This window comes from Micromonas pusilla (assembly GCF_000151265.4).
Source record: "Micromonas pusilla CCMP1545 genomic scaffold MICPUCscaffold_8, whole genome shotgun sequence".
NCBI classification, from domain to species: Eukaryota; Viridiplantae; Chlorophyta; class Mamiellophyceae; order Mamiellales; family Mamiellaceae; genus Micromonas; species Micromonas pusilla.
Genome location: NW_003315889.1, coordinates 418,132 through 433,666, shown reverse-complemented (window position 1 = coordinate 433,666; position 15,535 = coordinate 418,132). Strand labels below are relative to the sequence as shown.

The window sequence follows — 15,535 nt, the reverse complement described above, 5'->3', positions numbered from 1 at the left end:
TTGCCCTTACCCCTCGGACAAACAAACGCGCCGCCGCTCGCCGCAGCCGCCGCCGCTCGTGTATACACCAACCCGGATAGGGTAGATCACGGATCGTATCCACGCCACGCGAACGCAAGTTCCCGCATCGCCGCCCACGCGCAGACTGTTTGATCTCTCTGATTCCGTCGCGCGATAACGCGGGGCGGGGGGATTTCGCATCTCACCACCACGAGCGCGGCACATCCACGAGGGACGCGTTTGCGAGAAACGTCTGAAGGAAGGATGGGGCGATCTCTGGCAGAGAGCACGCGCGACTGGGCGGGGGAACGCGCCGAGGTCGCCGTCGCGTCGGAAGACACCCCACTGCTGTCGGGAAGGGGGTCGAGATCGCGGCCGCACATTTCCCCCAAAAGATCGCCCCACCGCGGCCGCACCGCCTTCTCCCTCGCCGTCGTCACCCTCACTTCGTGTCTCGTATTGACCGTGTCCTCCCAGAACCTTGGGAGGTTCTTCGCGTCGTCGCTGCTCGGGAATAAAGACGCGGGCCCGGAAGTGGTCGAGACCGCGCACGAGAGCGTGCGTCGGATGGAGAACTGCGGCGATCACAACTCGTCGTGCTACGTCGGCGCCAACGCGCACGCCGTCTCCAAGGAGGATGCGAAAGCAGAGATGAAGTACGGCCAGCCCAAGGGGGGGTACAAACCCACGCCCGTGCGCGGGCAGACGCGGCTGGACGCGCTCGAGCCGCTGGACGTGATCCGCCCGTACCCCGGGGGACCGCCCCTGAACGCGAAGCAGATGCTCGGCTTCTTCAGGAACACGCGGCGGAGAGGGAAGGCGTACTCGCTGAAGTTTTACGAAAAAGACGGCGTCGTGCACTTCATCTACTCCAACGTCTGCGCCGACGAAAAACGATATCAACGGCGCGGGGCGCAGCGCAATCAACCGTGGCCGTCGTGGTGCAACCATGACTACGTCGGCACGTACTTCGCGCGGACCACCGACGCGGGTGACGAGGAATGGGTGCGCTGCACGAACAAAGTTCCCATGAACCTCAACCCTACACGGCATTGGGGTGTCGTTTATCCTTACACGATCGATATGTCGGAGGCATCGCTACGCGCAGGGTGGATCAGTTGCCCGGACATTTTGAAGGACCCGTACCGCGCGAAGGAGACGCTCCCAGAGGGCGCGGCATATCGGCGCGAAGATGGCTCCTGGGGCGTCGTCGGCGCGGACGCCGAGGATGACACCGTGCGCTCCCCCGCGGAGGTAAATCACGAGTATAAGTACAATATCCTCGGGCTGCCCGTGCGCGTTGGGGGAGGCCGGTGCTGGACGAAAATGCCGATCGCGGTAGGCGGCGCGAAGCTCGCGTGCGGCGACCAAGGGTACGACTACACCGACGCGGGCGGCAACCTTAGACGCTACGTGACCCCGACTTGGGAGAACGGCATGGAGTGGCGCCTGCTCACGCGCTCGCTCGAGGGCGAGAGCAACGCGTTTGAAAAGAACGCGGTTGAATTCCTGGATTTTGACGTTTCCCCGGCGTACCCTGGGGCGCTGTTTGTGGGCGGATTGGACGCGTTGTACGCCAGTTACGAGCAGAGCACGGACATTGAGGCGAAACCGCTGATAAACTCGGACAAACGCTACGATAAGGTTCGTCAACATTCCTACGTGCTCGGCGGCGTCAGCTACGTCATCATGTGGGAGCCCGGATGGGTCAATCCATATGAGCGCGGCTCAGCGAACGTCACGGCGCCGCCCCTCCCCGGGGTTTCGTCCAAGCGTCTCATCCTCGGGCGATGGCGCGAGCCGCAGCTGCCGTGGTCTACTCCGAGAAACTTTGCACCCGCGGCGTATATCAAGAAGAAGCTGTCAGGGTACGAATGGGACGCGCCGAGCCTTCCGCGCCCGAACACGACGGCCGACATCGGTGACGGCTTCACGGTCGCCGCGTACGTGCGGATGCGCCACTTTCGGCCGGTATTTCAGAACTCGTCGTCGCCGCCATCTACGAACGTGCTTGCCGCGGAAGAGGCGCAGTACGGACATGACACGAACGGCTTAAAGTACGCCAGTCCCGTGTACAACGGGACGACTACGATCGACTGGGAGAACTATCACGTCGAGGTGAAGGGAGCGACCGTCGGTAACATCCTGCACGTGGGCGTCGAGTTCGACCCGGCAAAGGAGCCGCTGCCCTCCGCGATTGACCATCTGCCGCCCGGTGCCATTCCGGTCAAGGGCTTCTCGCTCTACGCGCACAGGGACGGCACACTCGTCCTCGCCGCGACGGACAAAGGGACGGGTAAAATGATTCCTACGCGGCCGTCGACGTCAGCAGCACCCGTATCAGCGGGCATGACGATTGCGAGCGCGTTTGCGGACAACGAACCGACTGCTCTGACAATCGCCGCGCCCGCGCGGGTTGCGAAAATCTACACGCGCACGTTCTCCGACAGGACTTCGCTAAAAATTGCGGTCAAAGAGTGTGGCAACAAGGGCTGCGAAGATATGAACTCATGGGACGTGAGCAAGGTCACGGACATGTCCTATTTGTTTCATCGCATCTATCCTAAGGTCGACATCTCTGAGTGGGATGTGAGCAGTGTCACCAACATGGGGTACATGTTCTCCTCCGCTTCTTTCAACGGCGACATCTCCAAGTGGGACGTGAGCAAGGTCACGAACATGGGGGGCATGTTCTCCTCCGCTTCCTCTTTCAACGGCGACATCTCCAAGTGGGACACGAGCAAGGTCACGAACATGCAGAGCATGTTCTTCAACGCCAAGGCTTTCAACGGCGACATCTCCAAGTGGGACACGAGCAAGGTCACGAACATGCAGAGCATGTTCTTCAACGCCAAGGCTTTCAACGGCGACATCTCCAAGTGGGACACGAGCAAGGTCACGAACATGCAGAGCATGTTCTCCTCCGCTTCCTCTTTCAACGGCGACATCTCCAATTGGGACGTGAGCAAGGTCACCAAGATGGGGAGCATGTTCTCCTCCGCTTCCGCTTTCAACGGCGACATCTCCAATTGGGACGTGAGCAAGGTCACCAACATGGGGACAATGTTCAAAGGCGCCAAGGCTTTCAACGGCGACATCTCTGGATGGGACGTGAGCAGTGTCACTATAATGACATATTTATTCAGCTACGGAAGCTACGGCTACGGAAGCTCGAATTTCGACCAAGACTTATCGAATTGGAATCTTTGCAAGCTGACGAAAAAATCCATGCGTTCTTATCAACTCTCGCAATTTAAAGCGGGCATATCAAATTTGAAGGAGGAGCACAAGCCCCGTCTCGGTCATTGCGTTATGTCAACATTTTCCAACGGTGATATGCTCCGTCTCGCCGTTAAATCGTGTCTCGCCAAAGACTCGGTGAAGGGCTGCGAGAATATGAACTCCTGGGATGTGAGCAAGGTCACCGACATGTATCAAATGTTCTATGGTGCCTCTGCTTTCAATGGCGACATCTCCAATTGGGACGTGAGCAGCGTCACGAACATGAGAAACATGTTCCAATTCGCTTTCGCTTTCAACGGTGACATCTCCAAGTGGGACACGAGCAAGGTCATCCAAATGGGGGGCATGTTCTACTACGCCAAGGCTTTCAAGGGCGACATCTCCAAGTGGGGCGTGAGCAAGGTCACCACCATGAGGGTCATGTTCCAAGGCGCCTCCGCTTTCAACGGCGACATCTCCGAGTGGGACACGAGCAAGGTCACCACCATGAGGAGCATGTTCATGAACGCCAAGGCTTTCAACGGCGACATCTCCAAGTGGGACGTGAGCAAGGTCACCAACATGGGGGACATGTTCAACGGCGCCACGAAATTCAAGCAAGACCTCTCCGATTGGGTCATGTGCAACGACGACGGCACGCTCACGCTCACGCTAAGGAACCGTATGTTTGCCAATGGCGTCATGCCGGAGTCGTACAAACCGCGTCCGCTCGTGAGCTCGTGCGTGAAATCGGACGCTTCTGTGGGCTTGTGCAAGACAAAACAATCGATCGACTCGGAGACCTGGCACTCCCTCGTCGTCGCGGTCTCGGCCACCTCGGTGGACTTGTACGTCGGCGGCGAAAAGATGTGCACGGTGGAGACGCCGAACGGGTCTTACTTTGACGGGACCGAAGACATACCCGTGTATACGCAGTGCCGCGGGAACGAGTGCCGTGGGGGCGGCGACAAATCACGGAGCCTCGCCGCCCCGCACTTGCCCGCCGCGGCGGTCACCGACGTGTACGACATGCGCGTTCAGTTTGGAGCTGCGTCGATCGATCCCGCCGATCTCGTGGCGGCTATCGCCGCGCGAGCCGCGTTCGAGCCGCCCAACCCGGACGCGTGGAAGGCTCGTTGTCTGCCGGACGGGTGCGAAGAGCCGAACATGTTCGTGAACCACGTCCCGATTCCCCAGGGCAGATGGACTCGCATACCGGATCCTCGCTCGTTGAAGCTCTACGGATGCAAAGACGGCTCTTGCGCAGACCCTCACTGGTGTTGCGAGGGAAAGCACCTCGGTTGGAGAGGCGGACGGGATAAATTCGGGTATCCCAATTGCGCTAAACGCAAATCCATCAACCCTATCACGAAGAAGTACGACATCTGCTGCGACGGCCTCGAGCGCGAGTATGATCCCAAGAGGTACACCTCGAAGAGCGAGTTCGACGACATCAAAGCGAAACGAGCTCATATGGTCGCGAGCGGCGATTGCGCGGTGGACGCACCGGCTGGGTGCTTATCCCAAATACATGAAGGGTTCGCCGGCGCGTGTCCTTTGCAAGACACAAAGGCTCTGAGGTGGGGAAACAAACATACGAAGGGCGGGCAGTCCGGGTGGGGAGGCGGCTCGGAGTGGTCGACCTCAGGGGAAGACATAACCGCGTCGTCGTACACCGATTTCAAAGTCACCGCGGACGGAAACATCCACTTCGCCTCTGGGGACGACGATAAGCACCATATTCCGTGGGATTACGACGGGATGTTCGCTATCCTCAGAGGCAAAACCGCAACGTGCGAGCTGACCGGGTTGTGCGGCGAGGATTTCGATAAGCGATCCTACGCCGGCCGCTTCGAACTCGACGACGCCGGGTCGATACCGAAGTGGCGGTCGCGAGACGTCATACACGGCGCCAGAATCTACAAGACAGGCGACCACGAGGACATCGTCATCCTTCACCCGAACAAGGTTTGGTTAACAGACCGAAATGGATGGGCGTTTGATCGAGAGACGGACAGGGGCAAACTGTATTCGTTCCGAAGCTGGCGCAAGGAAACCAAACACAAACCGGGCGCGTGGGTGGGAAGGGACGGCGTCGACGACGCCGAGAACCCCATCGGACAGTATGCCATGCTCAGTGGAAGGAGCGTCACGCATTACGGCGTCGCCGCCAAGGGGTGGGGGTTCGCGCATCGGCGGTTCATCGACGGTTCCAACACGTTGCAAAGCCCGTACATGGACCTAGCGACGTCCCAGGCGAAGTCCCCGTGGTTGTGCTCGGACATCCTTGGAGACATGTTCTCGCCTGACGGCGGGTACACGTATTACGCGGTGATGCAGATCGGGTACAACCCAGCGACGGAACCGGCGTGGCGGTGCCTAGACGAGGCTGGGGAGGGGGCGGACACCACGCACACGTACGAGATCTTCGGTATCCGCCGGCTCGTCACGGACGAGTGCAAGCCGCTCACGTCGCCAGCGACGCACTACGGGTTCGCCTCGTATCTTGGCAACATGTACGGGGTGGACACCAAAGTGACGAGCGCGGTGTCTCGGCGCGACGGCGATTTCCTCCTCGGCGGGCAAATGGGCGCCCTAAACGCGCTCGGGTCGAACACGTCTTTGGCTCACACGGATTTGACCGAGGAGGCGTCTGGGTGCGCGGACACGAAGAATCCCATGCCTGGAATTTTCAACGAATCGACTGGGCATCAGTGCATGGCGCAAATCTTAACACTCGAGGGCGCTGGGTGTGGATACGACGGCGCCCCCGAGCTCTCGTGCGGCTCGCCCAAGTCCGTGTCCTACGTCGGAAGCAACGCCACGGAGCACATGCGCATATCGAACGAAACCGGGACGCTGATCATCGCCGGCCCAGACGGTGTCCTCGGTTTGAACCACGAAGCGAACGCCGTGCTGTGGAACGCGTGCGCAAAGTGCGACGGTGGCGTTTCGAACCCCAAATGCGCGCCTTTATGCGGTTTACATCCGGGTAAGATCCGCGTGGCCATCGGACCGAGAGGCCGAGTCGCGGCCGTGCTCGCGTTCGGAAGCGAACCTTGCCTCGTCAACAATGGTTACATAGTGTGCCCCGCCCGGACATCTCCTACGCTCGTCGTCGTCTTGGACGTGATCGGTGGTGGGAACGAAATGGCTCGCCTCGAGGTGGATCATTTCAAGCAGGAAGGGAAGGTAGGGGATGATTTCCCGCTCGATGTCGCCGTCTCCGACGTCGACGGATTGAATTCGGGGGTGTACGTCGGTGGATTCAAACAAGCGATGGTGCATCACACGCCACCAGCGCCGGAAGCGCCGTACGATCGGCTCACGCGAATCGCGTTCTTGCGCAAGTTCGACGCAAACGTTCGCGCGGGCGAACGCGCGGAGTATGCTTTGAGATGGAGCACGTGGGACTACGCGGGGTCGGACCTGGACGAGCGCGACGGCTCGGACACGCAAATCACGCAGATGGTATTGGATCGCTCCGGCCGCCTCGTCGTCGGCGGCGAGACGAACGGCTTCGAGAAAGAATCCCTCCACTTATGCCTTCCTGGTTCACATGCTCAGATCATCACCGCACACACCGTGTTTATTCACGACGGCTCTAAACAGCTCGGCTCTCACGTCGTCGCTAACCGAATCTCGAAGCGGCCGAAAGAAACATTCAGGGGCACAAACCCTAACTCTGACCTCGGCGGGCTCGTCGACCAGCTCCACGCCAAGGTGGCGTACGTCGCGATCGTGGACCCCGTCCTCGGCGTCGTCCTCAAAGGGCAGTTTCTCATGTCGTCGCCGATTGGAGGCATGCTGGCTTGTCCGGACTACTCAAAGACCGCAGCCCCATATTACGCGGTTTACGGCGTCACGCTCAAGGCGCTCGACGTCGATGGCAAGGGGAACATCGTTTTCGGTGGCGAGATGCCCGCCGGCGCGATAAAAGACTTAGCTGTTCTAAAAACGAACAACCGCTTGAACAACAGAGATTTTGAAGGCTCCGATAAGATGGCGTCGAAACCGTACATTGCTATCATGGATCCTAATTTGATCACCCGCCCGAAGTGGACGTACGTCCCCGGGAAGGCGTCAGGCAAGGTGACTGGCATCGCCGGCGGCGTGTACTGCCCCGATGACGTCTACCACTTTGGCGCGTGCACGTCCGCGTTGCTCGTGGAACAGCCTCCGTCGGAGATCGATTTTGGGAAATCTGGCGCATTTTATACCACCGCGAACGCGCTGCAGGTGCGTTCTATACACTGGTCCCCATACGACCGCGTTGGCGTGGTGAACGCCGTTCCTTAAGGACTTTCCCCGTCTCATCTCTCCGCCCAACCCTCGCTTTCAACATTTGACCTCGACGTTTTTCAACTCCACCCCGACATCGCCCTAGGTTTGGGGCGAGAACTCGAAATACGGAAACAAGTGCCCGATGAAACGTAGCGGCGATGAAGTCACGGATTTCGCTACGGGTCGTGATTGCGAAAAGTCGGACGCGTACGCGGTGCTGTTCCGAGGTCCTTCGCAATTGGCTAGCTTCGAGGTCTGCAACCCTCTCGATTTCAAAGAGCCCCCCGTGAAGCTGTTGTGGGCGCACATGAACATGGCGGGCACCGCGGTCGACCTCTTGTTCGACGTCGACACCGACCGCGGCGAGACCGCTGGGCTCACCCTCGGAGGCGCGTACTCTTGCGATAAACTCTTCCTTCGCGAAAGCGCGGTCGTGTTAGGCGAAGGGTGCATAGGCGCGTTCATCGACAAACGCTTCGTCCGATTGTATCTGGTCGTCGGCGAACACAACGTCACCGAGTCGAGCGACGGCGTGTCCGACGGAACGACGCTCAGCCTGCGCGGCGGCGTCGTATATCACGACCGCTTCAGAGAACGAGGAAACAGCTCCACCGCCTCTGTCGTGGTGACAAGACGTGCGGGAGAGCCCATCGCGGTCGTCGCGGATGTGACTACCTCCAAAGGTTCTTATGCGTTCCCTTCGTCGTCAGGGAACCATTCCACGATCAAATACACCGGGAGATTCGCTGGTCGGTACTACTCAGACAGAAATCCATACGATCTTCCATGGACGTCACCGGTGATAGTAAACCAACAGAAACTGTTCAACGAGCAATGCTACCACCCTGAGAAAACTGCGTACGACGACAAAATCGTGCTCCACGCGGATCGTTCCACCGGCGCGATCGGGGATGTTCCTTTGCGATTCAAGTGGAGCCTGAAACCCGAATCTGTGAGAAGAAGTGTCTGGACGGATCCTAAGTGCAATCCCGCAACTACTAATTATTGTCCGCACGTTTACATCAAACCGCAGACCGAGCAGGAGAAGGAGTCGGTGAGGAAATTGGAGGCATTTGTGTCTTCGCAACCTCGCAAACATACGCTGCGAATCCCACGAGAATTCTTCCTTGCAGATTGCCCTTGGGCTTGGGAGTACATTTTCAACGTCGTCGCGTACAACAAAGAAGGTCACGACGTGGATCGCGGCGCGGTCGACCCTTATACCGGTCAACTTGTGCACGATCCTCACGCGGACACCGCAACGGCGACTATAAATATCTTCCCAGGTGGTTCGTGCGATGAAAGAAGTGTGCCATCATCGCCGAAGCTTGTTTTCAGGTATGGGCCTCACAATCCTCACAGCATAGCAATAGATTCTCCGCCCGCGATCTTCACCCCCGCGTCATTGCGCAAATCATTTACTCAGTTGGCACTCGTGCGCGAATGGACGTACGACCGCCGATGGAAATACTCCGACCTCCCCGAGTGCAATCCCCCAGTGTCGGTGACGTGGGCGGTGAAGCCAGAGTACAACTCCGAAATGTACGCTACGTTCCCCAAGTCCCGCGTCGCGGGATGGCCCACCCCTACGGGATTGCACCCTGAAGTCGTCGCGCAGGAGGCAAAGCTGCAGAAAATCGTCGCTGCGACGCGGGGGATGGTGTCCGGCCGCCTATCACGGACACTTTTCTTCGCCGCCCGGCAGTACCACTTCACTTCAAACTACTCGATATTTTTCAACGACACGTGGCACAACGACACGGTGTATGACGTGCACGGCTTCCCAGGGCGTGTCATGCGAGCGGGTTATGCGGGTATAAAATCGATCATCGTCGGTGGCATGGGCGGAGACCCCATGACGGACTACTTCAAGCCAATCGACGCGAACGGCGGTGATTTTTCGTACTCACCCGTAACGTTCGACGCGTCTTCGTTGTATCCTTCGGTCTCGCGTGCGAACACCGGTGCTTTCATCGTCGATAAAACCGAGGAGGTGAACGTCACGACCGCGCCTTTGCGATTCGTCGATCCGGACTGGCGAACGGACACCCACGCGCTCAGACACGACTGGACGTGCGAGGATTTACTCGCGGACCGCCCGACGTGCCACCTCCGCGGCATGACGAAGAAACTCAAGGACATGTATGGAATATTCGTGGTCGACGACATACCCAGTGGGAGCCCGCTGACGTTGCCACCAAACACGATGGGACCGAATTCGGCGTACACGTTCACGATGCTGACGTCCAAGACTCACCGCTCGTCGAGAGGGCCTGATAAGGTTCAGCTCGTGACGGGGAACAACACGTGCCCGAGCGCGAACATCGAGCCGACGCCGAAGTCGATCAACCATCAATTCTTGTTTCGGATCTACGGCGACGGAGTAAGCGCTTTAGGCCGCGTGCAGTTCAGGTGGAGCATCGTGGACACGAGCCCGGCGACCGCGACGACGCTCGCCGTTCCCGTGTACACGCACTGGCAAGACAAGGGGTACATGTCGATCGTCAAAAATACGATGAACCCCGGCCGCGAGTACACGCTCACGCTGACCACGCGCGTCGCCGGCGTGGATAACGGATGCGAAGGACAATCGGAGAGAATCCTGGTGACGAACGCGCCGCCTCGGTCCGTGGGCGAAGGCGTCGTCGTCGAACCCGCGATCGACGGGATTGAATTTGAAACTAAATTCTCCGTCGATTGCGGCGAATGGGTCGACGCGGATAAAACGCTCGAGTATCGCCTCGCGTACTGGTACGACTACGACGTCTTCGCCCCGCGTTGGATGTGGCTCACAGAGCTTCAGGAAGGTCACGCTGTTTTCGAAGACGTCTTGCTCCCTCACAATCGACGCGCTGGTGGACGCACGAAGATTCGATGCGTCGCGTTCGACGACGAGGGCGCGTTCGGAACCTCGGTCACCACCGTGAAGGTCGCCGCGCACGCGAACATCTCCGCGGCGGTCGACGACGTATTCGTCATCGGTTCGCACCTCGAGCACCTCCACGTCTTCCCGGCCGCGTTGCGTAGGCTGCAGGAAGTGGATAAGCTGCGACACGCGGTGGCGGCGCAACGGCGCCGCCGCGCGCTCTTGGGCGAGAACATCGAACCGTCGTCGCCGTCCCCTCCTAGTCCGTCCGTGGGGACCGAGTTGAAAAAGGCGCTAGACGTCGTTCGAGGCGTCCTGGCGAGGTGCAACGGCGGCATCTCCGAGGACATCATCGAGACGGTGCTCGAGCTATCAGACACGTACCTCACGACGAGCTGTGAATTCGCGTCGTTCGACCCCGGCCGAGCGTCGAGAGACGTCCCGATCCAAGCGCTCTTGCCCGTCGTCACTCGCGTCGCGCACGACTGGCCTGTCGAGCAACGAAAGTACGCCGCAGCGGCGTCGCGCGTGAACATCAACGCGAGTCCAGAGTCGAACGCGGAGAGCGACGAAGACTGGGCTCGCCTCGCCTCGGCGTACGCCGCCGCGGCGCGTCTCGTGTCCCACCGGAGTTCCGGCGTCGACTCGGTGAAGATGCTGCGTGGCGCCGCCGCCGCGGCTGTCGCAAACGAAGAAACGTGCGACGCGCCTGTCACGACGCGAACGATCGCCATGCGCGGCGGGGGCGGTGGGAAGCGTAGGACGCTGTATTCCCGCGCGACCTTTTCAGGCACCGTCGCGGCGTACAACGAAAAGCTCTCCGGGGGCGCGTCGGAGTCGTCGTCCGAGTGGCCGAGCCACATTCCGACGTTCAGCGTTTCCGGTGCCTTTCGTTCGACGCGCGACAACGAAGCCGGCGCGGCGCCGACTATCATCAAATCCGACGAGTGCGTCACGTTCAGCGTCGGCGCGATTCCGTCGAGGGCGTTCGAGACCGCCGACGTCGACGTCATCATCGTGAGCCCGGTCGTCGCCGTCATACACGTGGTGGATCAGTTCCTCGGTCAACTGAGCGATCTAAATCCTCACGGGGTACGAGACGTCGTCGCGACCGCGCGACTCGCGTTCCACGGAGGGCGCTTCCTTCGAAACGAGAAAGTGTTCGTCGCGAAGAACGCCACGTCAATCCGCTCGCGCATGTACTGCGCGCACATGCGAACGACCGCGACGGACGGCTCGGACGTCGCCGTCGAGTCGCCTGCGTTTACCGGCGGCGTTTCCGTCGCCGCTCCCGCGTGCGTGCTTCTCGACGCCGTCGAAGGGTACGATTACGATTGCGTTTGCGACCAAGTCGGAGCCGTCGCGCTAGCGGTGGCCGGGCCGTTCGACGAATCCGAGTGGACCGTTCACGAGTGCGAAGGCGACCAGTGCGCGACGTGCTTCGACGGCGTGCGAAACGGAGACGAGGAAGGCGTCGACTGCGGCGGCGCGTGGTGCGGCACCTGTTCGAATGCTGAGCAGAGTCGAGTCCTCGACGCGGGGCCGTGCGCGAACATTCGCGCAGGAGAGGACGACGAGCGACCGACCGTTTCGAACCCGCGCTCGCTCGTCGATTCGAGACGCGCGAGTCTCGACGAAGTTGATGAGACGTCGGTCACGACGACGTACGTGATCACGGGCATGTCCGCGGCGAAGGCGGATGTGCAGTTGAATTTTGTAGAAAACGTCGTGAAGTCGCGCCTGAGCCGAGGGATTAAATTCCATTCGATCGCGCCGTCGCGCGTCTCCGCGGAGATGAGCGAGGACGGCACGTCCGCGACGCTCGTCTTGAAGTTCATTGGTTTCGTCGGGAAGGACCCGAGAGGCGTGAAGAGGTTTTCGCAAATGTCCGCGGGACCGCGGACGATGAGGGCGGTGAACGTGATCATGAAAAAGCGCGGGACGCTCGTCGTCGCCGCGAATTACAAAACCGATTCCGTCATCTCGTGGAGCGACGGGCACGCGAAGGCGCTCAAAGGACGAATCGGGGGGTTGATTAGAAAGGCGAAATCGGCCGCCGCGGCCGGCAACCAAGCCGCGCGAGCCAAGTTTGCCCGCGGGATCGGGTACTTCAAAGCGCTCCTAAACGAACCGCCGCGCGCGGTGAACGAGACGGTTTCATCGAGCGCGGCGTCTGGAAGATCGAACGCCGCGACGGAGTCCAGAGAAGACCATTTGTTCCGCCTGCAATATCCGTCGCCGCCACCTCATCCTCCACCCCTACCTCCGGCTGCGCCGCCGCCGGCGCCTCCGCCGCCTTCTCCGCCTCCGCCGCCCCCGGCGAGGAAATTTCATAACAAGGCTGAGCTCATCGCCGCCATCAAGGAATGCAGGGACGAATGCGCCGCCGCCGATATTAACCGATGGGACGTCACCGCAGTGACGGACATGAGCAATTTGTTTTTTATTAACGGAAATTTCAACGGCGACATCTCCGGGTGGGACACGAGTAAGGTCACGAGGATGAGGAACATGTTCTACTACGCCAAGGCTTTCAACGGCGACATCTCCAAGTGGGACACGAGCAAGGTCACGAACATGCAGAGCATGTTCTACTCCGCTTCCTCTTTCAACGGCGACATCTCCGGCTGGGACGTGAGCAAGGTCACCAACATGGGGGAGATGTTCTCCAACGCCGAGGCTTTCAACGGCAATATCTCCAAGTGGGACGTGAGCAAGGTCACCAACATGGGGGAGATGTTCTCCAAAGCCAAGGCTTTCAACGGCAATATCTCCAAGTGGGACGTGAGCAAGGTCACCAACATGGGGGAGATGTTCTCCAAAGCCAAGGCTTTCAACGGCAATATCTCCAAGTGGGACGTGAGCAAGGTCACGAAAATGAAGAGCATGTTCATTGGCGCTTCCTCATTCAACGGCGACATCTCCAAGTGGGACGTGAGCAAGGTCACAAACATGGGGGGCATGTTCCTGTCCGCTTTCGCTTTCAACGGTGACATCTCCAAGTGGGACACGAGCAAGGTCATCCAGATGGGGGGCATGTTCTACAACGCCAAGGCTTTCAACGGCGACATCTCCAAGTGGGACGTGAGCAAGGTCACGGACATGTCCTATTTGTTTCATCGCATCTATCCTAAGGTCGACATCTCTGAGTGGGATGTGAGCAGTGTCACCAACATGGGGTACATGTTCTCCTCCGCTTCTTTCAACGGCGACATCTCCAAGTGGGACGTGAGCAAGGTCACGAACATGGGGGGCATGTTCTCCTCCGCTTCCTCTTTCAACGGCGACATCTCCAAGTGGGACACGAGCAAGGTCACGAACATGCAGAGCATGTTCTTCAACGCCAAGGCTTTCAACGGCGACATCTCCAAGTGGGACACGAGCAAGGTCACGAACATGCAGAGAATGTTCTACTCCGCTTCCTCTTTCAACGGCGACATCTCGAACTGGGACGTGAGCAAGGTCACGAACATGGAGAGAATGTTCTTCAACGCCAAGGCTTTCAACGGCGACATCTCCAAGTGGGACACGAGCAAGGTCACGGACACGGCGTACATGTTTTATGGCGCTCGGACTTCAACGGCGACATCTCGCGCTGGAATCTCTGCACCGTGAGGTCTAGTGATAAGATGTTCCATATGACAGCGCTTTCCGAGGATCACAAGGCGCATCCAGGAGAGTGTGAACTATGACGCAGATCGTGACAGAGATCGCCCCATCCTTCCTTCAGACGTTTCTCGCAAACGCGTCCCTCGTGGATGTGCCGCGCTCGTGGTGGTGAGATGCGAAATCCCCCCGCCCCGCGTTATCGCGCGACGGAATCAGAGAGATCAAACAGTCTGCGCGTGGGCGGCGATGCGGGAACCTGCGTTCGCGTGGCGTGGATACGATCCGTGATCTACCCTACCCGGGTTGGTGTATACACGAGCGGCGGCTGCGGGGAGCGGCGGCGCGTTTGTTTGTCCGAGGGGTAAGGGCAACGACTAGGGTTCGTGCGCTAAATTGTGTAACCTCCTTTTCGTGTGATTTTCTCACGACTACGTGTATCTTCACTTTGATAGCTAGCCAGGGTGTCAAAATAACTTTTTTGCTTTCAGCGTTGGTCGATGTATCGATCAAACAAAATAATTCATCGCGTTTTTTCAAACGATACTTGACCGAGGCGCAACTTCAAGCGCGCGTCTTGGGCGGTGTGCGGGGGTAAGTGAATACTACGGGGCTTTCCTAATTTGGGAGATCAGTCAAGTTCAGTCATTTCCAGATTTCAGGCGATTTTTTGGGCAAAATGGGGGTCAGGCGACCCTAGACCAAAAACACGGGGAAATCGCCAGGCAGACCCAAAATGATGGGTCTTTGACGGCTTTGAAAGAATACTATACACCGAGAAAGTCCCGTGATTGCTATATCCTATGTTGACTATGTAGATATGTATACTCTTTTTCTTTTTTATATAGAGTGTAATCCGTAAGGAGGGAGAGAGAGAACGGATTAGGAGTGTGAGAAAGAAAAAAAAAACATACCCTACAGCCAACATAGCCAACATTAAGGTCTGGCGGTCTCCCCCCCTGTCTCAAAAACAGACCCCCCTTTAGAGACCAAAAAAGCCCTACATAGATATTTGGGTCTGGCTTTCTCTCGTCCTCTGTGCTTGTTTCGTGGATGGTATGAAATGGGGTCTCACAGAAGGCTCACAGAAGGTATAGAAGCCCCATAGAAGACCCCCGTTTTTTAGGCGTTTTTTCGTGTGATTTGGAGACCCCCATTTTTAGGTGATTTCGTGTGATTTTCTAACCCCCGAAATTGGACGATTTTCGTGTGATTTTCTAACCCCCCAAATTGGACGATTTTCGTGTGATTTTCTAACCCCCCAAATTGGACGATTTTAACCCCCGAAATTGGATGATTTTCGTGTGATTTTCTAACCCCCGATTTTTGGTTTTGCGACCCCCGATTTAGGTGGTTTCCCGTGTTTTTGAGGTGTATTTCAACAGCTCAAAAACACTTCGCAGGGCTTAAAGAGGTGCTACAGAGTTCCGTGATATTTGCGTCAGCGAGGTTCACGGAGATTTGTAGAGGTCTGGGTCGCTACGCTCCAGATATGCCCCCGAAGTCTCGTGATTTTCGTAAGGTTTCAGCATACTTTTTGTGAGCTGTCGGGAGGTT

The 15,535-nt window shown here is 58.4% G+C and overlaps 2 protein-coding genes across 2 annotated transcripts; both read left to right on the top strand.

Moving 5' to 3' along the window:
* Positions 1-264: 264 nt before the first annotated feature.
* Positions 265-7,521, top strand: MICPUCDRAFT_60045 (uncharacterized protein; the record flags this gene model as incomplete). The annotated part of the gene is made up of 1 exon (XM_003060592.1): positions 265-7,521. The coding sequence occupies one exon, from the start codon at positions 265-267 to the stop codon at positions 7,519-7,521; it is 7,257 nt and encodes a 2,418-aa protein (XP_003060638.1).
* Positions 7,522-7,648: 127 nt separating this feature from the next.
* On the top strand, positions 7,649-13,987 carry MICPUCDRAFT_60044 (uncharacterized protein; the record flags this gene model as incomplete). The annotated part of the gene is made up of 1 exon (XM_003060591.1): positions 7,649-13,987. The coding sequence occupies one exon, from the start codon at positions 7,649-7,651 to the stop codon at positions 13,985-13,987; it is 6,339 nt and encodes a 2,112-aa protein (XP_003060637.1).
* Between the last annotated feature and the right edge of the window lie 1,548 nt (positions 13,988-15,535).